Below are 27,569 nucleotides of genomic sequence, written 5' to 3'. Positions count from 1 at the left end.
AATTGGTGTCGTTGTACAATTCATAGTAGAAGGAACGACCAGGCGATTCATTGTTCACATTATCGTTCACACGGCCACTTTGTCCCTGCGTATGCGTGCTGCAGGTAAAAGGGTGATGATTAAATATTAAAGGACAATTCAGTTCACATAATGTAGACCAATTTCTATGACATTAGTTTTTTTCCTTTGGGTTAAAGGTAGTAATACATGCTGTAATCTCCAGTGTTAAGTATTTTAAAAAGTGATTGCTGACATTGTTGTACAATTCATAGCAGAAGGAACGACCCGACAATTTATCGTTCACACGGCCACATCGTCCCTGCAAATGCGTGCTACAGGTAAAAGGGTGATGATTAAATATTAAAGGACAATTCAGTTCACATAATGTAGACCAATTTCTATGACATTGGTTTTTTTCCTTTGGGTTAAAGGTAATAATACATGCACTAGATAAAAAGAGGAAAACAAGTATTGTCTGTTGTGTAGATTTATCTTGTAACTTCAATGATACCAATTGCTGACATTGTTGTACATTTCATTGTACAAGTAACGACCAGTTGATTCATCATTCACACTATTGTTCACACAACCACCTCGACCCTGCGTTGTGTGAGGTCCAACATCATTTAGGTCACACAACACACAATCAAATTATGATCAGCGACATTTATTAAACCTGTTCTTACACAACCACGTACACTGATCTGTCACTATAACTGGACATGTGTTAAGCACTGTCCAAAGGCTGACTAAAACATACAGGCCCAACTGTGAAATTATTCTAGATTTCACACATTTTCAGCACTAGACTGAGCACATCAAGCGTAAATAAAATTGTTTAAACAAAAGACAGTGTCAATCAAATGCCTAAAAACATTTTGCATCAGAACATCAGAGTAACAAACTAACCATTATACAAAGAAAATGTTTCTTAGCTTTCACTGCTTGCTGAAAGTTTCCTTCCATTGCAAAATAGTCTGTCCAGAGGCTGGACAGTTTCCACTTTCCCCTAATCTGTGTATGACCAGTCGTTTTGTTTTTGGCCTGACCACAAACTGAACATTGATAGTGGTAATCCTGTTTCCATTGCCGCTTTTTGGGAGGTTCCCCCCTTGCCAGACGTTCCTGGTCTTCTAGTTCTGCCCTATTCTGTCTCCATCTCCTGTGACGATTTATGTTTGCTGAAAGCTGATTTGATGATGAAGATGCTGCTACATCAGCAGCAGGTGCCAGAGCTGATGCATGAAGTGGTGGTGTACAGCACTGATGCAATGAAGATAGAGGAATAGCCAGCGGTAGGAACTGTCCTTGTCCAGATGAGGTCCACACTGGGCCTGATGGACTGTAGCAGAAACTGGAAGCAGATTGGGGTTTTGGCATCTGATTCTGCTCATAATAAGGCCAAGCAGGTGATTGTGGCTGCTGACTCTGTGCATACAAGAAGCAGGTAGGAGCTGGGCCTGGTGAAGAGTGACCTTGCTGGCATGATAATGACAAAGCAGTCTTAGGATAAGGAGGACAATGCTTTGAAGAGCCAGTTTTACCACCAACGCGTGGACGTATCACTGCCTCGCCTTCACGATTTTCAGGTTCCTGAAACTCCATGCATTTATGTCCATGTTCAACAGGAATAGAGGGGAGCTGTCTTGGATCTGGCAGGGAATTTTCAGCCACAGACACCTTCTGTGGAAGCTGTACTCCTTGCAGAAGAGTGTCTCGGTCTGTTCTTTTCTGTCGCCCATGTAGCCTGAAAAATAGTACAATACAAATTGTTTACTTTTTAGGACAAGCACATCTCTAAACGGCAATATTTCTTAGAAATAAAAGTCATCTTACCAGGCACATACTGTGGTGTTGTTGATGGTGACTAACAACAAGTTGGTCTTATCTTGTATGGGCTGGCAGTCTTCAAGCAGCTGTTTAACATGGCAGTAGGTTTGCACAATTGACTGTGGAATGGGCAGAACTTTTCCCTTGCAGTCTTTTGGTCGGTTCCTCGCTTGTTGGTATTCTTTTAGTAGCTTGAGGCAAATGCACTCAGTGATTCTAGTGGTGTCAGGTCTCTGGGCAGCCTGGCCATGGGTCATGAACAGCCTGTGTGGAAAACAGGTTATTAAAGTTGCAGAAAAATTGCAAATTCATTAACAGTAATTTGAATGAAGCAGTAATGAAATGTAATTGAATTACTCTCCTCAGTTTGATCAGCTTAATCTTCTAGTCTTAAAACTTTAAATTACAAATAGGATTTGCAAAACATGACTTGGCTTTCTTTAGTTAATATGCAAGCAAATTTTGCATTGTGTCAAATAACATGTCACCTTTCAGCTGCCTGTTGACCCGGTGCAGAGCCACTGCGTTTCCGGGAAGCTCTCCATGGTCCTGGCATGGTTCTCTTCTTACTTTTTAGGGTGTATTTGGAGGGCCGCTTGTCCATGGCATGTAAAGCAGAATACAGCTGCATGATTTCTGCCACCTCTGTGGTTGACAGCGCAGTTATCGTACGATTGAGGCTTAAAAGATACTCCGCCAAATTGTCAATAGCCTCCCATCCAGGAAAACCTCTGGAATCACACCGGGTAGTATCCTTAAAAGAATGAAAACAATTGATATACAGACATACATACACACTAAATCATATAAAATTAAGCATTTATTTACGTTACCTGAAACATTTTCCTTGGACTGCTGGAGGTGTCATCTTCTGTAAGTTCCCCGCTGGTCTCAGACTGGATAATCCACATTTGTACCAAGGAAAAATGCCCACATACCACAGGAAAAAAATAAAGAATTAACTTGTTTAGTCTTAATAAACCAAATTAAAGCATAACATCAGGCGCTGAAATCTGTTTCTGATTTATTCATGCTGTGTATGAATGAAGTATGCAGGGGTATATATTGAGAAATGTAAGCAAACCAACCAACACTAACCCAGCACAAAAGAGGCAGAATACTGTACCTGTGGATAGAGCCAAAACAGAGGCTAAGATGGAAATGTGATTTCATAACAAGACAAACCTCATCCCCACATTTTGCATACAACATAAGTCAGCTACGAAGTGGTGCACGCTCCAAACCCACAGGGGTCACATATTACCTGGGATGAAGCACTGCTTGGTCCACTAAAGGAGTTGTCATCACTAAGCGCACCTCTGACTGGACCAACAGTATGAGTGTGAGAGACAGGGCTTGCATCAAAACTGGTTTCCTGATAATTGTACAGGAGAGACAGCAGAGGTTACATATGCTTGGATAGGAAAGAAGCTTATCCTCCATATTCATGATCTCCATTTATGTTTTCAGTCCCTGATGCCAAGGCCTTTCTAACATAAAAGTTTCAGATCATCAAACTGTCCATCAATAGCCATATTCAGTGCCTGATGATATCAATTATCATCCAATTATCATAATCTGGTTAATTAGACAAATACATTGGAAGGGGAAACATTCATGTATTAGCATCCAACAAATGAGTTTAATTGGTTCTGTTAATATGAAAATCCCAAATTAGTCACAATACATACAAATGAACTTTTGTCTTTAAAAATAAATCAACTCATTATAATGAAATGATCACATTACCTGAGATGAAGTGGAAGATGACCCTTCCTGGAGAAAAGGAGTATTAGGGGGTGACATCTCCAACTGGTCATCTTGAGCTCTTTTCATGTTCCATCTGGATCCACCCTCAAGTATATACATTTGAGTGTGCACAGCATTGCTTCTCCATCCTTAAAAAACAATGTTTAAAAGGCATTACAAAGATTGGGTGCATTTATGAAATGATAAAACTAACTCTTCTTTGTTTGCATTTCTTTTCAGAAATTATAGATAATAATTTCTGAATAGTAAATACAAAGAAGAGTTAGTTTTCATAAATTATTATCCAAAGAACATTTTTAAATTTACAATAATAACTCAGGCAGGTGTGTCAATAATGAATTACTTAAAAAATACCTAGTTACTATTTACCTGGTATAAAGGTACACTGATGTTGATGAAAGCTTTCAACTGAAGAAGACCCTCTGCCACATCTGAAGGTTTGCACTTCTTTGTCTCCTTTTTGTGTTGAGCCCAGTTTGGTGTACAGTTCAACCAGTTAACCAGGAGGATCTTGGATACAAGGTAGGTGCTTCTGCTGCACTTGCCACACACGTGTCATGCTCTCAAGGTTGATCAGGCGTAAACCTGAGGTGTCAGTCAGTCCCCACATGGAGTCTAATAATCCCTGGATGAGGTTCCGGGGTTCTTCTACACCTCTGGTTCTTCTTTGGCAATGTTTAGCAAGCTCACTGGAGCTAATGTTGGCCAAAACTTGTGCTTCTGTGGGAAGATGACCAGCATACTTTTTCTTCAGCTCTGACCTCTTGGCTTCTTTAAGGTGACTCACATCATCTTGATCCCACTCATAAATGCAGCAGGACAACTTGGAGCAGAAAGTGCCATAAAGAGGATGATGCTCTGTGGTAAGACCTGCTGTGAATCGTCTCATGAAGTGAAAAATGTCCAGTCTCACTTTTGTCTTCCATGGTCGAAACCACTCAAGAACTGGAGGTTTAAACAAAAAAAACTAAATACAACTCAAATAATTAAATTCTGCAGTATTTATTTTTCTGATGACTCAGGGCTCATGTTATTAAGATTGTGACATAAAACATAACTGTTACATAGGCCATAAAAACCTGTTCAAAATATATTTCTCTTAAATTGTGTTAATTATCCTAACATGTTTTTTTTTTTTATTTGGACATTTAACACTACATTTAAGTGCAAAAAAAATAATAATCATAAGATCACACACCTGATGCACCACAGCAGTCTCTGTCAACATAAATGATTTCTGGCTCTGGCTCCCCAGCATTCTGAAAATGCAAGACAATGCCTTGGCATAGCTCCTCTAAACTTGCTCCTTCACCTGTGGTTAGCACACAGTTCAGAACTTGGTCATACTCGTTGGTGACGTTTGTCATCCACGTAGCCGTCTCTGCAATTCCACCAGCAAGTTTTTTTGTGATCTGTTTAGTTTAGAGAGAATTTATAGCAACAACATCAAAATGTGAATAATAATTGGATTGAGAAATATTTTTGGATTTTACTATACCTTTTTGGTAGAGTCAAGCTTTAAAATCCTGCCATATGTTGAGGTAATGACACCCTTCATCTCATCCAAGTGACAGAGTATTTTGTTGGCATGCACTGTCTCAAACCACTGTGCAAGAGGAAGGGGGCAAAACGGTGGAGGTTTCTGGTAGACCACTTCATCGCTCCTGGTTAAGGCACTTTTCTTTTTGTGAAGCTCACAGTCAGACAGATATTCAATGGTGCGCTTTGCCCACTCCTCGCTGTGCAACTCTTCTAATGCTTGCTGCACATAACTGGAGCTATTTCCAACAGTTCGTGGTTTCAGCAATGTCACACACCTTTTGTCCAGAGCCAGCTGTGTTGTGAGAATAGCTGGGAACTTGTTTCTGTGGGCAGGATCTAACTGGCTTAAGACCTCGGTGCTCCATGGACAGACAGGAATCATGCATTTACTGCATCTTGGATAATCTGCCCCAATCAAATAATATCTCGAATCCAGGTCAATGACTTCTCTTACCTTTGTGTAGATCCCAGAGTGGTGCATTTTGGTATTGCACTGAAGACACTTTAAAGAAATACCCCACATCCGCATAGGTGCCTAAAGAAACATTCGCTGCCTGAAGTAGAAATGGGGATCAGGAGGTGCAGTCATTACCTTTGGTGAACTGGGTGGATGAAACCAGTTTTGGGAGAACTGTTGTCTAAATTGGCCTGCAGGGTTGTAAAGGCACTGTGCAATCCATTCCTGGTCTGCTGCCTTGATGACCCGCAAGAACTGCTTGGGAAGAAAACTCACCCAATTCACCTCTGGAGGCCTAAGGTGGACAACATGAGAGGAAGCAGCCGGAGGAATTGGCTGGGGTTGTTGCATTGGTCCAAGGCACTGTTGTGACTGAAGTGGTGGTTGTTGGTGTGGCGTTGCAGGTTTCCCATGTTGTGGTTGGTATTGTTGCGGTTTGAATGGTAGTAGTTGGTGTGGCGGAGATGTTGATGTTTGGCATAGTGGATCATGACCTTCTTCAATATGGTTAAGCAGCCCAACTGCACCCTTGACCTTTTTCCCACAAAGTTCACAACATTGCTCTGCATGAAAGTCAGACAAATGTTCAGAAAACAGTTCCACATTGATGTTTTCACTACATACTGCACACTTTAGCTGCCCTGGGTTTTGATTGATTGACAAGCTTTGAGGCTGCCTGCTCCCTGCATTTGAGGTCCTCTGCTTTGTGGGGTTGGCTGGAACTTTGCCTACACTTGAACTGCTCTGTGTGGCGGGATCTGCTGCAGCTCCATCTAGACTTGAGCTCCTGGGCATGGCAAGATCTACTGAGGCTCTTTTTACACTTGAACTGCTCTGTGTGGCGGGATCTGCTGCAGCTCCATCTAGACTTGAGCTCCTGGGCATGGCAAGATCTACTGAGGCTCTTTTTACATTTGAACTCTGGATCTGCTGGGGCCAAACTTACACTTTGGCTGCTCTGGATGGCTTGGTCAGCTGATGCTGTCCCTGCACCTGACTTGCTTTGTGCTTGAATCCCTGTTGAACCTGCCTGCTCAGCTGACTGTGGGAAAACAACAATAAATTTGTTGTCTATGCTTTTAAAAGGTTATTTGTGATAAAACATTTAATTTTTTCCACTTTAGACTGAATTTTGTAAACCTCAATATTTAATGTTATATACAGAGGAAGGTAACAAACACATCTTTGTGAAATTACACCTTAAAACACACAACACACACCACACAATCAGTTATTGTGAAAGGCACTTGTGTGAAACATCTACTTTATACAACTACTGTAAATAAATAATAGAAACATTTTCACTTACCTTATGATAGCCACATTTGCGGGGAATTTTTCCCCCAAATATATCAAATGTTCGAGCTTTCTGATTGAAGACAGGAGTCAGTGGACATCCGTCTATCTGCTGGATGACAGCCTTCCATCTTCTGCCTCCAGGTCTCTTACCGGTGGTAAACCTAAACTTCCCCTGAGCATACAGCTGCATAACACCAGCCCAATAGGCATCCGGTTTTCCCGTCTTCGTCATCCCTAAAACCTTTAAAAATCACAGCAGATGCCACATATATCATAATATTTCAAGCAAAAGTCGCTCCTTACCTGAATGATACAATGAAAAATACGTAAAAAATAATAATGTAAAGTGAGATTTTTATTTGTAGCAGACACATACCAATTTTTTCACGACTTTAAAAAAGGAGCCAAAACAAAAAGAGAACGGGGGAATCAATTTTTGTTGTTTTCCGCCCACTGCGCATGACCTACGTGATACGTAAAACGTAAGATGTTAGGAGTTGTTAGGAATCGGTAGGACTTTGTTAGGATATGTTAGGACTTTGTTAGGATATGTTAGGACTTTGAGAGGAATGTTAGGACCATGTTACGAATTTGTTAGGAACTAGTTTGACGGCCAGTCGGTAGAGGGTACGGCCCGGCCACCTCATCCGTGTGCATGAAAGCTATAGGTAAATGAGTGACAACCAGATATTAAACGATAATTCTATTCAGGTAAAGGACACTAATTTCTATCTGACATACGGAGTGTGTCAGGTCGTGTTTTCCCAAGGCAAACGGGGAATTATCTCAAATGGAAGAGGAATGACCAAGCGATTCATCGTTTACACGGCCACTTCGTCCCTTTGTATGCATGCTACAGGTAAAAGGGTGATGATCAAATATTAAAGGATAATTCAGTTGACATAATGTAGACCGATTTCTATACAATATACGGATTGTGTCAGGTCTTTGTTTGCCACTGCAAACGGGGAATTAGCTCAAATGGTAGAGTGCTCGCTTTGCATGTGTGAGGCAGCGGGATCGACGCCTGAATTGTCCATTGATAAATCTTTTTAAATGAATTAATGACATTACAATTTTTTCTTTTGAGTTTAGCACTGGCTATCCTAATATCCAAAAACAAAAAGATAATAAAATACATAAACTTGTCAGATTTAGGCAGGAGGTCGAGGATCGACTTTGTTGTCATATTGTTGGGACCCACAGCCATGAGTTACAACAGGAAATGCGGCACGTGTTTCTGGAACTTTCAAAATAAATTGCATTAACCTACTTCCGGCACAACTTAGGAATTGGGGGTAAAAGCGAACTTCCCATGATGCCACTGTCCACATAAAACCCCACTTCCCCCAATGGTCCGATCTCTTCCACTGCTCCTCTGCGGAACAAGGATAGGGGAGGCCCAGCACGCTAATGTCTCTTTGCTGGCAAAAAGACATAAACTCTTCAAACTGGATCCAAGGGTGTCATAAGATCATGCAATCATATGCACAAGTTAAGTACTGATGAATTACTGTTTGAAAGAATCTGGTATTCATTCATAAAGGGAGATTAAGGTATAAGCATTGCTTTACTTTCTCTCTGAGGCCTGCAGAAGCAAACTGTGTTCCAGAGTTCCCTGCAGAGACGCTGTCTCTATGAAGCAGAGTGGAGCGGTTTTTCCCCGGTCTGAAAGGACGACAACAGGAGCCGCATCACCGTGGTTACGCTAACGTGCAGTTGGTTGGCGGACACAATGAGCCATCTTTCATCCACAGCTACGGAGGTTAGCTGGAAGTTAACTGTTTGTTGACTGTGGACGTTTCTTCAAACTTCGTCGTCGCCCGGACAACTCCTCAACACGTTCATGAGGTTAGGGTTTTGGGCAAAAAGATAGAAATGATTTAGAATGAAATAATCTAAACGTTTTTTCATTTTATTAAGTTTGGTTTTGTTTGGGTTGAACTCAGCTATCTTGGTGCTAGCAGACTTATCTGCAGCACACGTGTTCAGTTTTGTGTTCTTTGTGTGTTTTTAAAGTTAAGACAAACTTTACTTGAAGGGTGATTATTCGTGAAGTGAGGGAAGAATGGAGCGGGAGATCGACTAACGGATCAGTGCGGCTGCCGCAGCGATGGGGGCACTGTGCCGTTCCGTTGTGGTGAAGAGAGAGCTGAGACGAAAAGCGAAGCTCTCAATTTACCGGTTGGGCTACGTTCCTACCCTCACCTATGGCCATGAACTTTGGGTCATGACCGAGAGAACGAGATCCCGGATACAAGCGGCTGAAATGAACTTTCTCCGTAGAGTGGCCGGGCACTCCTTTAGAGATAAGGTGAGGAGCTCGGCCATCCGGGAGGGGCTAGGAGTAGAGCCGCTGCTCCTCCACATCGAGAGGAGCCAGTTGAGGTGGCTCGGGCATCTATATCGGATGCCTCCTGGACGCCTTCCTCGGGAGGTGTTCCAGGCACGTCTCACCGGGAGGAGGCCCAGGGGACAGCCCAGGACATGCTGGAGAGACTATGTCTCTCGGCTGGCCTAGGAACGCCTTGGGCTCCCCCGGAGGAGCTGGAGTAGGTGTCTGGGGAGAGAGACGTCTGGGCGTCTCTGGTGAGTCTGCTGCCCTCGTGACCCGGTCCTGGAAGTGGAAGACGACGAGTACGAGGAAATCTTTTGTCAGTCTGGTTAGTTTTTAGATAGATGAAAAAGTTCAACCTGTTGGCCAACTTTCTGCAAAATAATTCTGCTTTCGATCTAAAACACTGGCTAACTTCCTATTTAAAAGTTATCACTGAAGTGCTTCAATTTCTACAAAAATGGGGATGAAACAAAAGAAAAGAAGAAAACCTTCAATAAATGGCAATTAGAGTTTCAGTTTTTGTGAAGTCAAAAAGATCCTGATTTTTGAAGGGACATTATTTGTTTTTACGTACAAATTTTACACAAAAGCTTAACAGTTACTCATGTGTAAAAAAGTAAACTATTTGAAATGTCTGTATACATTGTTATACCAGAATATAATACCTTGTTGATCCTTTGTATTCTATTTTTGTTTCTATATAAGCTCAGTTCTGTTTTAAGTGAAGCCAGAAAAATACATACAAAACATACAAAAATGCACCAAAATCTTTGATTCTTTTCTGTCACCAAGAATCACATCCATGTTCAAACCATGGCCAAACAGTGTTGAGATGCACAGCTTTATTGCTGTCTATATATACATCCATGTGGTGCTATTAGACTATAGTCAATTCTCATTTGACAAAACCAAATGTGAAAAACTGTTTTAAAGGGTTAGTTGCATATTTTAAGTTTCATATCAGCTTACCTTAATGAAAGTCTGTAAGTCATTGTGTGAAAGTCGCAAGTATTGAAACAGTAATGGGATTGGTGACTGAGTAGAAGTAGACGAGATCTTTAAAATGTAGTCCTTTTAACATTTGTCTTTTTAATCCGTACAGATAATAAGATGCTGCTAGTCTCAATTTTCTATTTAGCTACTGCAGTCCTCAAATTATCATTCATTAGTGGTCTTCATTTATTCTAATATAAACAAAATATTTTTTTACTTTGTTAAACCTTTCTTTACTTTTACACACTTTAATTTCTCATCTACAGTAAACAATATTCTATAATACTGTCTCTTAACTTGCAGTCTTGTATCAAATGAAGAAATTAGAAAGACGGAGAGGGTTTAGTGCATTGTTACATATCTGATTTTGTTTATTTTTTTATTCAGTCTTATTTTTATCTTAAGGATCATGACAAAGGAAATGTTCCAGCCTTATATGTTTGAGTCAGAAAATGAACAATGATCAATGAAGCATGATGGACAGTTGCATGGGCACTGAAACAAGCCCTGACAAGGATAGTAATCGCCCCTCAAACCTGCACAGAAAATGAAATCTCATTTGATTAAATTCTAGGATTTTTCATTTGATTCATTTCCATGCATTCACTTCCCTCTTCTACTGCTTTGATTGCCTTTGTTTTGGGACACACCAGCACGCCAGTCAAACAGATGACAAACAGATTCCCTGTTACTGTATGTACATATAACACTTCTAAGCGTATCATCCAAACAAAAGCCTCAGTTTTGTGACTTGTCAATAACTAATTTGGAAGCTGTGTTCGCTATGACACACATCACTCTTGATGCTGTGATTAAAGAGGTACCTTGCATTACGGTCCATTCGCAGGCATGGTAGAGCTAGCTGGTTGGAGTGGACTGCTTGTCAGTCTGTCTGCTTGCTGATCATTCTTGGAGCTTGTGTTGGGGGATGCTGTTGTTTTGCAGGTCACAGCAGGATATACAGTTGGCACATGGAATACCAAATTAGACTGTTTCAGTTCAGTCTATTCATGAACCGGTTCCTTGCAATTGTAATTGCTGAATTATCCAAAAAGCTGGCTGAGCTCTCAAAATGAGGCACAGGGGTAAGGAACAGATGTGATTTATAAGCAGTGTTTCACAATAATTTGTTGTGGAGACTAACACCTAGAGCTATGACAACTCTATCATGGGCATGGAAAAAATAAGCTGGTTTATTGAAAAAACATAGTCTGACACACTTGTTAAAAAGGAAGACAGATTTTCTTAAGGTAAACTTGTTATTTTCTAGGTCACCTTTACCCTTTTAGAAAACCTTTTTTATAAATTCAATTCAGTTGCATTTATGTAGCGCCAATTCACAATGCATGTCGTCTCACGGAACTTCACAAAGGGTTTGGAATGGTGCAGGGTTGTTGGCGAGGTTAGAATAAACTACCCAGTGTTAGAGTTTAGCCATTTTAGAATGGCCTATGTGTAGGGGTACTAAGTAAAATAATAAACTGATAAAGTTTGTCCATCTAGATCCCACTGGTGGTCATTGTTATACTAAAAACCACAAGGATTGGGGGTACCTCTTTTTGTCAGACTGTTTATAGCCATTGGAAAAGAGAAGGAGTTGCATTGATAGGAGAAACAGAGGGTGTGTTTGCACCTCAACCATAACTGAGCCGGTTTAGGTTAAACCTGACTCCCCCTCACTCCATCCAACAGGGAGGGAGGAAGGCAGAGGTAAAAGTAGTTGGCGAGTGTTGTTTCCTGTTGCATTGTGTGAAAGGTGGGTAACTTTAAAATGGGCTAAGTCAATTCAATCGAATCATATAGATTTCAAGTCAGGTACATACATTCCAATTAATTCTAACTATCGAACAGGTCAGTCAAATTCAGTTATTTTTTCAAATAGATTAAAAAGTTTTCCTATCTGAAACCCAGCAGATTGCATTGAGCATGTAGCGACAGTGGACAGTCACTGGTGTTGACTTTGTAGCAATCCCTCATACTGAGCTTGTATGTAGCGACAGTGGAGAGGAAAAACTCCCTTTTAACAGGAAGAAACCTCCAGCAGAACCAGGCTCAGTGGGAACGACCGTCTGCCACGACCGACTGGGGATTTGAGAGAACAGAGCTGAGAAGGAAAAAGACCACAGAAGCAATGATCCAGGAGTACTTTCTATAGGAAAGAGAAATACATGTTAATAGATGCAGCTTCTTTAGTGGTTTCATGTAGGAAGAAAAAACAGACAAACTCTAAGCCAGTTTTCAAGTTTAGAGTGTGAGAGAGAGCACATACAGTTCGTCACACTAAAAGCTCAGTCAGTTGCTATGTCTAGGAGAAAAGTAGGGTTAAACACTGAAAGACAGGGCCGAGCGTATCATCGATAGAAGGTGAGCATTAAGTTGTTGGCAGCAGAAGCTTGGACGATGTCCCCCTCTTTTTCAAAGACTCTGGTCCAAAGACGACAACTTCTGTCTTGTCTGAAATTAGAAGGAGAAAATTTAAAGTCATCCAAGTTTTTATGTCTTCAATACATGCTTGTAGTCTATCTCACTGGTTGGCTCATCAGGATTTATGGATAGGTAAAGCTGAGTATCATTAGCATAACAGTGAAAATGTATCCCATAAATGGCCACATAGCTTGCCACTTAAACGTTCATCAGCAATTTTGAAAATGATATGCAACTTGTCTGAGCTTTCTTCAGGTCAATATTTGGTCACACTAGAGGCGTGGACACAAAAACATCACAGCCTTTTGTTTGTATAATTTCTACATTGAAGCTAAATAACCATATTGCAAACATGACACACATTAAACTTTACTACACCCTAAAGGGTATGAAAACATTTGACTTGTATCTTCCGATTCTCACACAACATATTCCATTGTTAAATTTTGATTTTCCCAAACAATATCCTTAGTTTTACCATGAACACAGATTTTTTTTAAACTGTCCAAAAAAACCTTGAATTTGTAAAACATTCAGAACATACACTTTTGCATTGCAAAAATATTCATGCCCCTTTAACTTTTTTAAAAAGTGTTCACATGACAACCAGAAACATCAATCATTTTTATAGAAATTTTATGACAGACCAGCACAAAATAGGGCAAAATTATGAAGTGGAAGGAAAACAAAGTTTAAAAATTTTCAGAAGGTGATTCATTTTTCATGTATATTTTTGCAAACTATGTAAAGTAGTCGTAATTAATTTGACCTTTTCTTATATTCGAATTGCCTGAGTTTTTATAATTTGTGTTTTACTGCATTTGCTGTGCCTTTGTATTCAACTGCTTTTACTCTAATACAGCTTGATGAAACCAAGTGGAAAGAATTCTCTACAAAAACGTTTTGTACAATTATTATATAGAGCCCACTTCTGTGAGATCCAATCTCAGTATAAATCTGATTATTTGGTGAAGGCAAGGCACCAGACATTAATCAGAGAAGTAGACGAGGCAAAGCTCAGGAAAAACAATTTGTCAACTATTAGCCATCAACGCAACCCATCTGGTTGTTATGGAAGTAGCAAGAAGAGAGTCATTGTTCAAGAAAAACCATAAAAAAACAACTTGCAGTTTACCACAAGTCATTTAGGGAACATAGCAGAAATGTAGAAAAGATGCCTTGGTCAGATGAGTACAAAATAGAACATCTTGGTTTACATGCAAAAGGCTATGATCCCTTCATCCATCCATTGTCTATACCTGGTTGTCCTTGATGTTCACTGTAAACAACATTAGTGGTCATGAAAAGAAAAGGGGACATCACGTCATTTTTTTGCCGCTGTTAACAAAGAACAGCGTAGAGAGAGGGAGGATGAAGATCATGACGGAGCTGAAGAGCAGGATGAAAGAGAGAAAGAGGAGTTGATTGGAGAGCAAGCTGAGATTTAGAGATCAGGAACAAACTGCCAGTCCTTCCTGATTTCTTTTCTTTGCATGTTTGACACACTTAAGTGTTTCAGATCATCAAACCAATTTAAATATTAGTCAAAGACAAAACAAGTAGACACAAAATGCAATTTGTAAATGAAGGTTTTTATTATTAAGGGAGAATTAAATCTAAGGGCTGCACGGTGGTGCAGTTGGTAGCACTGTTGCCTTGCAGCAAGAAGGTCCTGGGTTCAATTCCCAGCCTGGGGTCTTTCTGCATGGAGTTTGCATGTTCTCCCTGTGCATGTGTGGGTTCTCACCGGGTACTCTGGCTTCCTCCCACAGTCCAAAGACATGCCTGTTAGGTTAATTGGTCACTCTAAATTGACCTTAGGTGTATGAATGAGTGTGTGCATGGTTGTTTGTGTGTTGCCCTGCGATGGACTGGCAAACTGTCCAGGGTGTACTCTGCCTCTCGCCCATAGACTGCTGGAGATAGGCACCAGCTCCCCCGTGACCCACTATGGAATAAGCAGTAGAAAATGACTGACTGACTAAATCTAAACCTACATGGCCCTGTGTGAAGAAGTGAATGCCCCCAAACCTAATAACTGGTTGGGCCCTTAGCAGCAACAATTGCAATCAAGCATTTGTGATAACTTGCAATGAGTATTTTCTAGCTGTGGGGGATTTTTGTCTCACTTATCTTTGAGTGAGACTGTTGAAATCAGCCACATTGGAGGATTTTTGAATATCAATGGCCTTTTAAAGTTCATGCCATAGCATCTCAATAGGATTCAGGTCTGGACTTGGACTAAACCACTTTAAAGTCTTCATTTGATTTTTCTTCAGAGGTGGACTTGCTGGTGTGTTTTGGATCATTGTCCTGCTGCAGAAACCAGGTTTCAGCATGAGGTCATGAACAAATAGCTGGACATTCTCCTTCAGGATTTTTTGGTAGACAGCAGAATCATGGTTCCATTTATCACAGCAAGTCTTCCAGGTCCTGAAGCAGCAAAATAGCCCCGGACCATCACAATACTACCACCATATTTTACTGTTGGTCTGATTTTCTTTTCTGGAATGTGGTGTTACTTTTACGCCAGTTGTAATGGGACACACACCTTCCAAAATGTTTATCTTTTCTCTTGTCACTCCTCAGAGTATTTTCCTAAAAGTCTTGGGGATCATCAAGATGATTTCTGGAAAAATTGAGACAAGCCTTAATGATCTTTCTGCCCATCAGTGATTGTCGTCTTGGAACTCTGGCATGCAGGCCATTTTGCCCTGTCTCTTTCTTATGATGGAGACATGAACACTGACCTCGACGGAGGCAAGTGAGGTTACAAAGGCTGTGAGTGTTAGAATATTAACACTCCACATCATTATTAAATCACAGCCCTCACCGTGAAACATGGTGGTGGCAGCATCATGCAATATTGATACTTTATTCAAAAAGGATAGGGATAGGAAAGGTGGTTGATGGGAACATGGATTGAGAAAGATTTAGGGCAACCAGAGAAAAAAAAACTTTTAGTGGCTGCAAAACAGTTAAAACTTTAACAGAGTTTCACCTTCTGGCGGGACAGGACCCTCAACACAACCTATTCCCAACTGACAACATGAACATTGTTGTTCACAGATACTTTAACTGACTTATTTTACAAAAATAACTGGACAGAAAGTTCAATCTCTAGATTTGCTGGTAAAGTAATATCCCTAAAGACTTGAAAGGTTGTCTAACAAAATGTTGACTTCCTGAGAACTGCATACATAAATATCACATTTTTTGGCTCTTTATTTGTAAATCAAATGAGTAAAATCCTGTATAATTTTCTCCCACCTCAAAAATATGCACTACTTACTGTTGGTCTATCACATAAAATCTCAATAAAATACATTTTCAAGTTTGTTGCTGTGATGTAACAAAATGTGCAGGGGTGTATATACTTGTCCAGGGTCTTTTCATATGAAAACTCAGGTCTTACAAACCACCCAGAACACATCATGAGGAGTTTCGTGCTTATAAGTTATATCAGAGATAATCACACTTGATAGTTCCAAAGGTCAGATGTTGTCGAGGTCCCATGCATTTTACTCCCCTTGACAGTATGATTTCTACCAACCTAATAAACTTGCATAAGGATTTGTCCATTTTATTGAAGATATAGTAGAGTCAGTAGGTTACAGAGGACACATCATGCAAAATCCTCTTTTTTAGTCCTTAAATACATTTTGTTGTGTACTTAGAGGGAGTGCAGAAAAGTTGTATTTAGTTTTTATATTCTGTTTAAGTCATATTTTCTGGTGAATTCAGATTTCTCTATTCTCTATTAAGTTTTTTCAACTGTTATGTCAAAGTATTTGCTGAGGAACAGTTGAAAAAGGTCATGGTCTTCCAGCTAACCAATTTCACATATTAGCCATTTTTGATTTTGTAGTCCAAGCCAAAGTTGCAGTGGATAAGTCTAAATATTTGGTTATTAGGTGTATTAACCCACAGATTTCATTACACCATCCTGACTCAGGACCTCTTCAAAGTACCAGCTTTAATTTTATTTTTCATGGAAATGTTCCCGCATCAGAGGGGAAATTTCTGTTTCCCACTTCAAGGCTGAGTGCCTTCAGCAACCTCCGCAAGTATCTAGAAGGATTTGACGAAGGACGAAAGAAGGGGGCGGGTTGTGAAAAGCCTTAATAGCATTTAAAGAAGAAAGATTAAATCTGTTAGACAGTGGACACTGGTTAGACTTTTATATATAGTTTTGGTAGTGTAGTTTTATTTGACTATTGTATTTAGTGTGTTTATATTTATTGTATGTATTGACAGAATTTGTACAGTATGTTCATTTAAACTTTGTATTTTTATTGTGAAACCTTTCAGGAAATTTTCCATTTGTCCAGGGACAACGGATAAAAAATAGCCAATTGCCTAATTCCAGTGCATTTACAGCAGTATCAATTAATGTACATTCTCCCATCCAAATAAATAAATAAAATAAAATAAAAAATTTGTAAATTGTTGAGAATGCAGGACTAAGGGACTTGATTTGGGAGGCTTCAGAGGACTCCACTTATCATTTACCTGCAAGGCCAACTGTAATGTCCAGAATAGAGATGTTGTACAAAACCCAGAAAGCAATGAAGCAAATCTGTCAGAGAAAGCCCCATACGGCTCTCACATACAGTGATTGGATTTCTGCTATTTAGGTGTCACAGCTAACTTTATTGATGACAACTGATATCTGCACTCCTTTGCTTTGAGGAAGTATATCGAGCACTGCTATGCAGAGGTTTTTTTGCAGCACATCCAGGATGACCCACAAGAGTGGAAGACAGAGAAAAGGTTATCACTTCGGACAGACAGTGCTTGAAACATGACAGCAGCTGCAAGACTCCTTCCATATGAACATCTGCCTTGCACTGCACACACTTTACAGAGAGCAATCACAGTTTCACTGGGTGAAAGTAGATTTGAAGTTGTCTTAACCAAATGTTGAACAATTGCTGGTCACCTGAAGCACAGTCCCTCTAATGTTAGAGTTGAATCAACAGCAAGTTGCTCATGAACAAAAAGAAGAATCCCTGATTCAAGATGTGCCCACTAGATGGGACAACACTTTACACATGATCAAAAGGATCCAACAAATAAATCACCAGTTATAGACTATCACAACAGAACAGCAAAATTACCATGTTTACAAAAGATGAGCTTACAAAGCTGAAAAAGCTAGAGGAGTTACTTGAACCATGAAGGTACTTTATTTTTTTTTATTTACACAATACTTTTGGCAATATAGTGTATGTGATATTTTTTAGAAGTACATATGTTCCTCTTTTTAAACAGTAAGTCAACTCCATGGGTGACTGATTATATTGGAAGGAGAACTGACATTACTCACTTGATGGTCCTCTGATTACAGGGTCCGGTCAGTTGTTGTACTTCTGCCTCCAAGTTGAAATGTGGAACATGGTTCCTCATTATTATCAAGTTTCAATTTATGTAATTTAAGTCATTTCCCCTTTGGTGCAGAGGGCATAGGATGCCATACAGGTGAACTTGTTATGAGTTCTTCTTATACTGTCTAGACGCTGTGCTTCCACCTTTTCAGCCTCACATTAAGACTGATAGAAAATGAGTAACGGTGACTTATTATCAGGGATGATTCTGAAACGGCATTCAGCACTGTCCATGTTCAGCCGGGTCAAATCATTTTCTTCCAAAATAGCACTCTGAAATATTAGAAAATGACACATTTATGTAAGAAAATTAAATGATATGTGTTATTAGACAACATTGTTCAGAAAAATAATAAACAAAGATGCCCACTGACTATATCTGGGTTGAAAATCTAGCTACAATACTGCTACATTCTTCATGGATATCCATGACTCCCTGGAACAGGGCAAATGTGAAAATGGCAAATCCCCTTCAGCACTGACTTGTTTGGTACATCAAACTCTTCTGTAGGCTTTCACCTGAGAATCTTACAGCCCGCTTCTTCCATATTGGGTTGCGGGGGAGCTGATACCTATCTTCAGTGATCTACAGGCAAGAACAGGCTGAACAGGTCGCCAGTCCATCGCAGACAACAAAACCAAATAACAACAAAAAAATATGTTTAGTAAACTTAAAAAGGTGTTATTTTAACAGCCCTATTAAAATATATTGCATGTATCTTTTACAAATAAGAGTCATAGAATATTTTTGCTTTCTGTCAAGATTTGATTTCCATTCCGCAATAATACAGTATTACTAATGACCAAGGTTTATTCCCATTGACAGTATGGGCCTGTATTTATAATCATTGTCAACACTGATCATGTTTGTCACCACTACTAATTTAGTCAAATTCTGCTTCCAGGAAGCAAAATTGTTTTTTTTGTTCTAGGGTGGTATTTCAGCAAATGGTTTAGAAATTAGAAACAACATAATTTAGAAACGACTATATAGTTTTTGCAGATTTTACATAGTGTATTTCTTTTAAAACTAATTTTTCCCTGCATCTGGGAAAGATATAATGCTCTAAAATTTAATTTGAAATGGAAATATCTCAAAAATTTGAAAAGGTTCACAAATAAAAGTTGAATTTAAACAGTGTGGACTAAGGTCTCTTTCTAAATAGTTGATATTTAGCACGCTTTTCAAACTATATATGTTTTAAAATAATCTCCTACTGACCTCTACAGGAGATATGGAGAAGCTCTTGTTAGAAGAGCTGGGAGATGGTTGGCTGTCTGACAATAAACACCAGAGAACCATCTGGCAGCTATACTGTGTGCTGGACTCCCCTGAGGGCTTCCTGTTGGTCTAAAATACAATGCATCGCAATAATTATTTAGAGCTAAAACAAGACATGCATGACACAGATACAACCACACAGGCAGAGATACAGAAAAATAAATATAGTCATAAATACATCATTTAATCTGTCAGGTGCAAAATAGGCATTATTCAAAAAGTGCAGACAATTTCAAAATATTTATTGTAGTTCTTGGACAACTTTAACTTTAACCACCAAGTCTAACATGTATTGAAATGTATGCATTATTAAGTTCATTTGGATCACAATTTACATGCTTTGTGACTAAAATAAAAACATGCAAGGAAGATAAAAAAAACATTTGATTATCTGTGCTCAAAGGTTTTTATCTCTTTGATTCCCTGAGTTGCTGAAAGATTCAAATAAGACTGAAGCCATTTTATATTTGAAATTGCAGGAACTGATCTTTCACTGTAATTTTCTATACCTTTATGACCTTTGAAAGCTACACTGTAGATGTTTTGGGCTTTCACACTAAATTAGCTACTGTCCCTTTAAGACTGTCAGTAAATGGCAAGAAACAGTACGTGATGTAACCAGAAATGATAAAACTGCGGAAAACCACCAAGAAGGCCGCAGCAATACATGAGTTCACTTTCTCGTGCAATCCTGCTGTTCTAGACCTCATAAAGGCATTCCTGGTTAGCAGGATGTTTTACTAGAAGTATATCTTTGTTATTATTGCAATTTGAGACATTTGTGTTTGTAATAATAAGATATTAGGCAGCATGTTAGGGGATTCAGTGAAGCAGGTGACCTGTGAATTGATTCAGTTAAGTGTACCTGAATTATCAAACATACTAATTTGTATCATATGTGAAGATAATGTTTGTGTTGCAAATACATCTTTTGATGAAAGGTCATTAAATACTTTAAATGTCACATTTGTGTTTATATAGGATACTGGCAGACAGTTTATGTTATATACCTTTGTTTAGATATGAATTTGAAGTACTAAACCCACTGTGTATTTACTATTCTGTGAATCTGTATTTCAGTTTCACACTGTTCACATCATAAAGACTCTCAAGTTCGATTGGATGGCCTGGATTTATTGTGTGGAGGTGTTTAGCTTTCTGGATAGCTGAATGGAGATTTCTGCGAAGCCAGTATAGTAGACGTTATCAACAACAGTTGTCAGTGGTCCACATTCCCCTCCACCTGATTTGCGACAAACATGAAAATATGCTTCTACTTTCTTTTATTTTGCTCTGAAAGAACGCTGTGACATTTTAAGAAAACAAGATACTTGTAGTTGGCCTCCATTATTGGAACACCAAGATACAAATAAATCTCAGTATTATGTGCTCAAACATGAAGAGTAGCATTTCCAATATTACAGTTTGAGCTACACCATTGGTGCTGGTGACACGCACTTTAGTGCACTTCCTCTAGTTTACAGTGCATCCAGAAAGTATTCACAGCTCTGTATGTTTTCACATTTACAGCCTTATTCCTCTGTGAAGAAAGGGGGATCTTCCAGGACAACCATTTGTGCAGCAATCCACCAATAAGGCTTATATGGCAGAGTGGCCAGATGAAAGCCACTCCTTAATAAAAGGCACATGACAGCCCATCTGGTGTTTGCCAAAAGGCACCTGAAAAATTCTCAGACAATGAAGAAATTCTCTGGTCTAATGGAACAAAGATTGAACTCTTTGGTGTGAATGCCAGAGGTGATGTTTGGAGGAAACCAGGCACCGCACATCACCAGGCCAATACCATCCCTATAGTGAGGCATGGTGGTTGCAGTATCATGCAACAGGGATGTTTTTCAGCAGCAGGAACTGGCAGATTAGTCAGAATAGAGGGAAAGATGAATGCAGCAATGTACAGAGACACCCTGGATGAAAACCTGCTCCAAAGTGCTCCTGACCTCAGACTGGGGCAAAGACCCCAAAACACGCAGCCAAGATCTCAAAGGAGAGGCGTCGGAAGTACTCTGTGAATGACCTGGAGTGGCTATGCCAGAGTCCAGACTTGAATCTGATTGAACATCTCTGGAAAGATCTTTAAATGGCTGTGCACAGATGTCTTCCATCCAACCTGATGGAGCTTGAGATGTACTGCAAAGAAAAATCGGCAAAACTTCCTAAAGTTAGGTGTGCTAAGGTTGTGGCATTACAAGACTTAAGGCTGTTATTGCTACCAAAGGTGGATCAACAAAGAATTAAGCTCAAACAAACTTCTTTCATATGGCCATAATGGAGTATTGTGTGTAGAATTCAGAGGAAAGAGATTAATTTGAAACCATTTAGTATAAGGCTGTAACATAACTAAATGTGGCAAAAGTGCGGTACTGTAAATACTTTCTGGATGCACTGTACCCTGCTGTTGGGGTGCATTGACAATCTGTCAAACATGAAGTACAGTATTCATAACAGACATAACAGATGTTTAACTAAATACTAAGTACACAAAAGCTCTCAAATCAGTTTAAACTAAGCATACAGACTGATTCAAAGTAGTGTACATAAATTCCAAACTGGCCCTAGTTATCAAACAATGCAGTAGAGTTGATTATTCAAATTGGTTGAAACGTTTTCTATCTAGAGAAACTCAGGAATTTGCATCAAGCCACTGACCTGCAGCATTCACTCCTCGAAGGACGAGCGTGTAGCGACAGTGGATGGTCACTTGCATCTTGTCGTTGATTGTGCTGCAATCCCTCATACTGAGATAGTGAGTAGCGACAGTGGAAATAAATACTCCCCTTTTACTGGATGAAACCTCAAACAGAACCAGGCTCAGTGTGAGTCTTTATCTGCCATGACCAACTTAGGGTTAAGAAGACAGAGCATACACACAAAGCAAAACAGAGAAGCACCGATCCAGGAGTACTTTCCAATTAAATGTTACAGAAAAGAAAAAAGTTAATGGCAGTAGAAGCTCCTTTAGTGGCTTCATCTAGGAGAGAAACACAGTAGATAATCTCTGAGCCAGTTTTCAAGTCTATAGGATAAAAGTGAGCAGACACAGTTAGTAGCAGTAAAGCTCAGCCAGTGGCTGTCTAGGAGAGAGACAAGGTTAAACACTGTAAGAAAGGGTCAAGTGATAAACACAGTCTCGGAGAATGTAGCTTCTATGAAAAGAAAAAACAGAGAGAGCATAATGTTAATAGCTGAAATAACAGCAAAAACTCGAAATTGGAGAGAAGTATGAGAACATAGCAGAGTGCAGAAATGTGGTCAGTATGTCCTCCAGCAGCCTAAGCCTATAGCAACATAACAGGGATATTTCAGTATAACCTAGGCCACTTTGAGCTTTATCAAAAAGGACATTTTTAAGCCTAGTCTTAAAAGTAGACAAGGTGTCTACCTCATGGACTAAAACTGGGACCAGGTGAAAATAAAAAAATTGGAAAGAGTTGACTCATTTATACTGACATAATACTTTCTGTAAGACAAAACACATCAATCTGATTATCACAAATCAGTCTTTGAAAAGAGAGCTCTTATGTTCAATAAACCACATTTATTTGCTTTATTTGTCTGTTCTGTCTGAGTAGTATAGATTTTCATCATTCTCTCTTTTTAGACTAGGTCTTAATCTGTTTGATCTGAATAAGACATATCAATGGGGTAATGGGTAGGTAACAGTAAATAAGCTTCAGGGAGCTGTGTTAAACTACATCTCTGCAACTGCTTCTTGGTCTAAATTAGCAGAAAAACAAAAGTATAAGTATTTCTGAAGTGAACTAATTATTTTTGAGTTACTACGTTTTCTTTGTAGCCAGTCTTTTAGGTTTTATAATGTTATTAATAAAATAGATACCTGTAATTTCTTGCCTGCCCACAAGGGGGTGTAAAAGAGTACTTACAGGTCAAACCGAAAGTAAAAGTGGTCTACATAAAGCTGTTCCTACAGCAGAGAAGAGTCAATCGTATCTTGTACCATTATAAGATCCACTCAAGATAGATTCCACATTTGAAATCGTGCCGGTAAGATATGGTTACTTATTTGGATTATTTCACATTGGCTGACCGCATTGCTGTGCGGAGTTAAAGAGGTTCCCTTTGGAACCCTTTATTAATACAAAATAACCGTAAGTATTATATTTGAAGATTCTTGACTTAAACTAGTGGAAGATAAATACAATCTCCTAATGCAATTAGGCCTCTGTGTGTGTAAAGGATGAACAATATGTTTACCATTAAAACGTTGATTTACAAGTTTCACTTTCCGTTTTCTTGCATGTTCTCCCCGTGCATGCGTGGGTTCTCACCGGGTACTCCGGCATCCTCCCACAGTCCAAAGACATGCCTGTTAGGTTAATTGGTCACTCTAAATTGCCCTTAGGTGTATGAATGAGTGTGTGCATGGTGTTGCCCTGCGATGGACTGGCGACTTGTCCAGGGTGTACCCCGCCTCTCGCCCATAGACTGCTGGAGATAGGCACCAGCTTCCCTGCGACCCACTATGGAATAAGCGGTAGAAAATGACTGACTGACTGACTGACTGACTTTCCGTTTTCTCTCATGTGTTGTGTTCAGGCTCTGTTGGTTGCACACAGACTTGGCCCGACATTTTGACCGAAGGAAAACTCTATAAAACCTAGGCGCTGCTTTGTTTTGGTCATTCCTTGTTTTGCCTGGTAGTTTTTAACATTTACTTGGTGCCCAGTGTTGCTCATTTCTATATGTTTTTTACTGTGCTATGGATTATTTCCAGGAAGCGCAGAGGCTAAATATCTAGGTGAAGATGGTGATGCACACTGCCCATGACAGTATCTGCGAATCCGCTGATAATAAGGCTGACAACTGTCTCTACAACGAAGCATGGATGAAGATAGCAGGCCCTGCAGCAGGACCACTTGGGGATGTTTTCTTAGGATCAAGTGTTGTGGTTCAGTCAGAAGTCACGGTTGCAGGAAGAGGCATTCAGGCAGTAGAGGAGCACTCTGTAAATGTGGGTGTTTATAATGCATCAATGTCGACGCCACAAGGACAAAGAGCAGAGGGAGTGAAACCACAGACAGGTAAATATACTGTTAGTGTTGATAAAAGATAATGTGGACTTTTCATAAATCAAAGTATTTTAATTTGCGTGACGTTCATAGAAAATAAAGCCATAAACAATGTAAGCATTTTGTTTTTCTTCATTGTTTTGCTTCCTTAGTGGGAGCATCAAAGATCATCATCAAACGACCAGATGGTGCTCAGAAGTGCATCAAAGGTAACAACAGATTTAGAAGCAAACTTGTCAAATCTTGTACATTTACACAGTGATTTGCAGTTTTCCTTTATCATTTTAAATAAACATGAGTTAATTTTTACAATTTTTTTGTAGTGCTGAGAGCTTACAGGATCGTCCTGCTGGGAGAAACCGGGGCTGGAAAAAGCACCCTTGGAAACACCATATTTGGAGAGGATGTGTTCGAACCTGGCAGCACAACTGAATATTATATTCAGTCCAAATCGGTGCATGGAAGAAGAATTACTTTGTTGGACAGTCCTGGTTTCTCGAATGCTCACCAACCTGAGGGAGAGTTAAAGGATAAAATAGCGAGGTGTACCACAAGCTGCACTCCTGGTCCCCATGTTTTTCTGATTGTGCTGAAAGTGGAGAAATCCTCTGAGCAACAGTTATCTGTATTTGACAAACTCTCCATGTGCTTCTCAGAGGAAGCATTTAAATATGCTGCAGTTGTTTTTACTCATGCTGATCAGCTTCAGGAGAAAATGAATATTGAACAGTATATCAATCAGAAACAATCTCTTAAAGATTTGGTAATGAAGTGCGCGGGCCGATATCTTGTTATTGATCACAAGTGCAGCTCGGGGGTTGAAAAGAACAATTTCCTGATGATGTCACAACTGTTCAACATGATAGATAATATAGTGATAGAAAACAAAGGAGGGTGTTACACCAACAAAATGTTACAGGCGCATAAGAGAGACAAAGACGGCACTAAATCAGGTAACCCAACACAATCAAACACCGACAACAGAGTTAACCTTAATGCCTGCAACAGTCTGTGGATTAACTTCTCAGGTCCTGTGGGGAACGTGGTGGCAGAAGCTTTCTTTGGGTCAGCTGTGGTAGCTTCACAAAAAGTGCAAGGATCCCTCAAGACTGAGGAAACAGAAGAATGCCCATCAACGACTAGTAATGAGGGAGATTATAAAGCAGCATATTCTGAACCAGATAGTACTTCTGAGGCAGAACCCAGAAAGGCAGCAAGGGAAATAGAGGAAAATGAAATGACACAAGAAGGAGACAGTGGCTTTGTGAGAAATGTGTTGGTAGGTGTGCTTGCAACAACAGTGTTCGGAGTACTTGCAACTTTTTTAAATTTATTTATTAGTGGTCTAACTAAATTATTAGGTTTAGAATGGAAATCTGGAGCAAAACATGTGCCAGCAGATGTACGAGGTTCAACTGGAGCAGAAGGTGCAACAGCTGAAGTAGGAAGTGCATCTCAGTCAACAGTTTCAGGCAGGGCAGCAGGAAGTTTTACAAAAGGTGTAGGAGGTGCAGCAGGTATGGGTTTAGTAGGGGCAGCAGCATGGGTCACAAAGAAGATTAAACAACTAATCCATCTTTATAACATCATCAAGCAGAACATTGGAATTGTCCTACTGGTCGTTGCTTTCTACACCCTGCTGTTGCTGTCGTTTTGTGTCAGAGTGCCAATGGCTGGAACCATTCTCTTATCATGTGGAGTCTTGGCTATGTTTTTGATCATACTGTTGTTATTGATTGCCATATAAAATAACAGTTTGTGAATCTGAATCAAATTTAATGTTTATATATTTTGGTTACTGAAACCAAAATATATAAACATGGATATGTAATTGTTGAATTTTAAGATGTTGTGTAACTGTTTTTGATTAATGTGGACATTTTAAAAGTATCTCTAGAGAATTCTTTAACAACTTTTTTTTATTGTTCATTGCATCAGAGACTGCTGTTTTGTCTTAACACACCCAATGTTTCTGTGTTTACTTCATGAAAGTTGAACTATGGTTTCAGAAGGAGAAATTTGTTTCACGATGTCTTAATCCCTGCAAGGATATTTGAGGATGGAAATCTGTTCAATTATTCCAGGTTTTTGCAGACCTCTCCTAAGAGCCCTTTGTTGCTTGTTTACCCAAAATGTATATTTTAATCTTTCTCATTACCCTTACTATGTTAATCTTGTTTCTGTTTACTGTTGGACTCTGCCATGCGCCCTTTTTAATCAACTATGTCATTCATTTTCTGGAGGGTCAAATGGTTTGACCCCCTATCATGTAAGTCTGTTCTATCGAAAATTTAAGATGATAAATAAATTAATGATAAATTAATTTCTCTTGTAGTAGGAAGGCATACTACCACCTCTGTTAGGCTTGTTCATATCCAATGATATCATCTCTCCTTTTTTGGACTAAGATCTCTTAGTCTTTAGACTAAGAGATCTTGGTCTAAAGGGGTCTTTTATCTGGTTAAATAAAGTTTTAATAAAACATGTTTTATAGTAATCAATGAAGAATGGACATTGGAATTAAGGTTGTTATAATTAAAAGGCAAAACAGCTGCAATGTATTTATTTTAGCTTATTTTAGCCTTTTTGAAAAATGTATGGAATGTATATTTTTTAAGCCAATAGGCAAAATGAAGCAAAATTTTAAAACTAGCAACGAATACACTGGAAACTAGTTTGTTATTGCAGCTTCAGTCCACACAACTGTCTATAACTGCAATAATAAATGTCCCAGAAAAGAAATGTTTTGCTACTGCAAAGAAAATTGTGAGGCTGGGGTGGAGGGTCATCCTTCAGCTGAGCAATGTTCTTAAACATACATTTGGAGCTACAGTGGAATAATTTAGATCAATGCACAGCCATGCTTTAGAATTGCCTGGTCAGCATCCAGACATTAATGAAATTGAGAATCTATAGAAATACTTGCTGCTCACAGGTGATCTCCATTCAGTCTGACTGAATTTGTGCTATTTTGCAAAGAATTGCCCAAATCTTTAGGCTCTAACTGTGCAACGCTGGTAGAGACATACCCTAGAAGATCTGCAACTGTAATTACAGCAAAGCGTGACTCTACAAAGAACTGACAGAGGAGGGCTGAGTACATTTGCATGCCCCACTTTAGTTATAAAACAACTTATTTAATTAGAGATCTGATAAGGCCTGTGCTTCTGTTTGCTAAAATAGTCCACCATCCTTTTCT

The 27,569-nt window shown here is 39.4% G+C and overlaps 2 protein-coding genes across 2 annotated transcripts in view; one reads left to right on the top strand and one right to left on the bottom strand.

The window, feature by feature from the left end:
• Nucleotides 1-3,636, bottom strand: part of LOC124880337 — an 88,262-nt gene extending 84,626 nt beyond the window's left edge. Inside the window, exons 1-6 of the mRNA XM_047385381.1 lie at nt 3,580-3,636; nt 3,095-3,205; nt 2,664-2,726; nt 2,319-2,584; nt 1,837-2,094; nt 1,117-1,747 (exon numbers count right to left, since the gene is read on the bottom strand). Coding sequence (XP_047241337.1) covers nt 1,117-1,747; nt 1,837-2,094; nt 2,319-2,584; nt 2,664-2,726; nt 3,095-3,205; nt 3,580-3,636 — 1,386 coding nt within the window. The remainder of the gene's footprint in view (nt 1-1,116; nt 1,748-1,836; nt 2,095-2,318; nt 2,585-2,663; nt 2,727-3,094; nt 3,206-3,579) is intronic.
• A 19,604-nt stretch (nt 3,637-23,240) lies between these two features.
• LOC124880927 lies at nt 23,241-26,693 on the top strand. The gene is made up of 4 exons (XM_047386372.1): nt 23,241-23,345; nt 24,076-24,382; nt 24,523-24,579; nt 24,694-26,693. Exons 2-4 carry the CDS (start codon nt 24,106-24,108, stop codon nt 26,115-26,117), a joined length of 1,758 nt encoding a protein of 585 aa, XP_047242328.1. The 5' UTR covers nt 23,241-23,345; nt 24,076-24,105; the 3' UTR covers nt 26,118-26,693.
• Nucleotides 26,694-27,569: the final 876 nt, after the last annotated feature.

This window comes from Girardinichthys multiradiatus, chromosome 14 (assembly GCF_021462225.1).
Source record: "Girardinichthys multiradiatus isolate DD_20200921_A chromosome 14, DD_fGirMul_XY1, whole genome shotgun sequence".
In the NCBI taxonomy this organism is placed as follows: domain Eukaryota; kingdom Metazoa; phylum Chordata; class Actinopteri; order Cyprinodontiformes; family Goodeidae; genus Girardinichthys; species Girardinichthys multiradiatus.
This window is presented reverse-complemented; position numbering and strand designations above follow the sequence as displayed.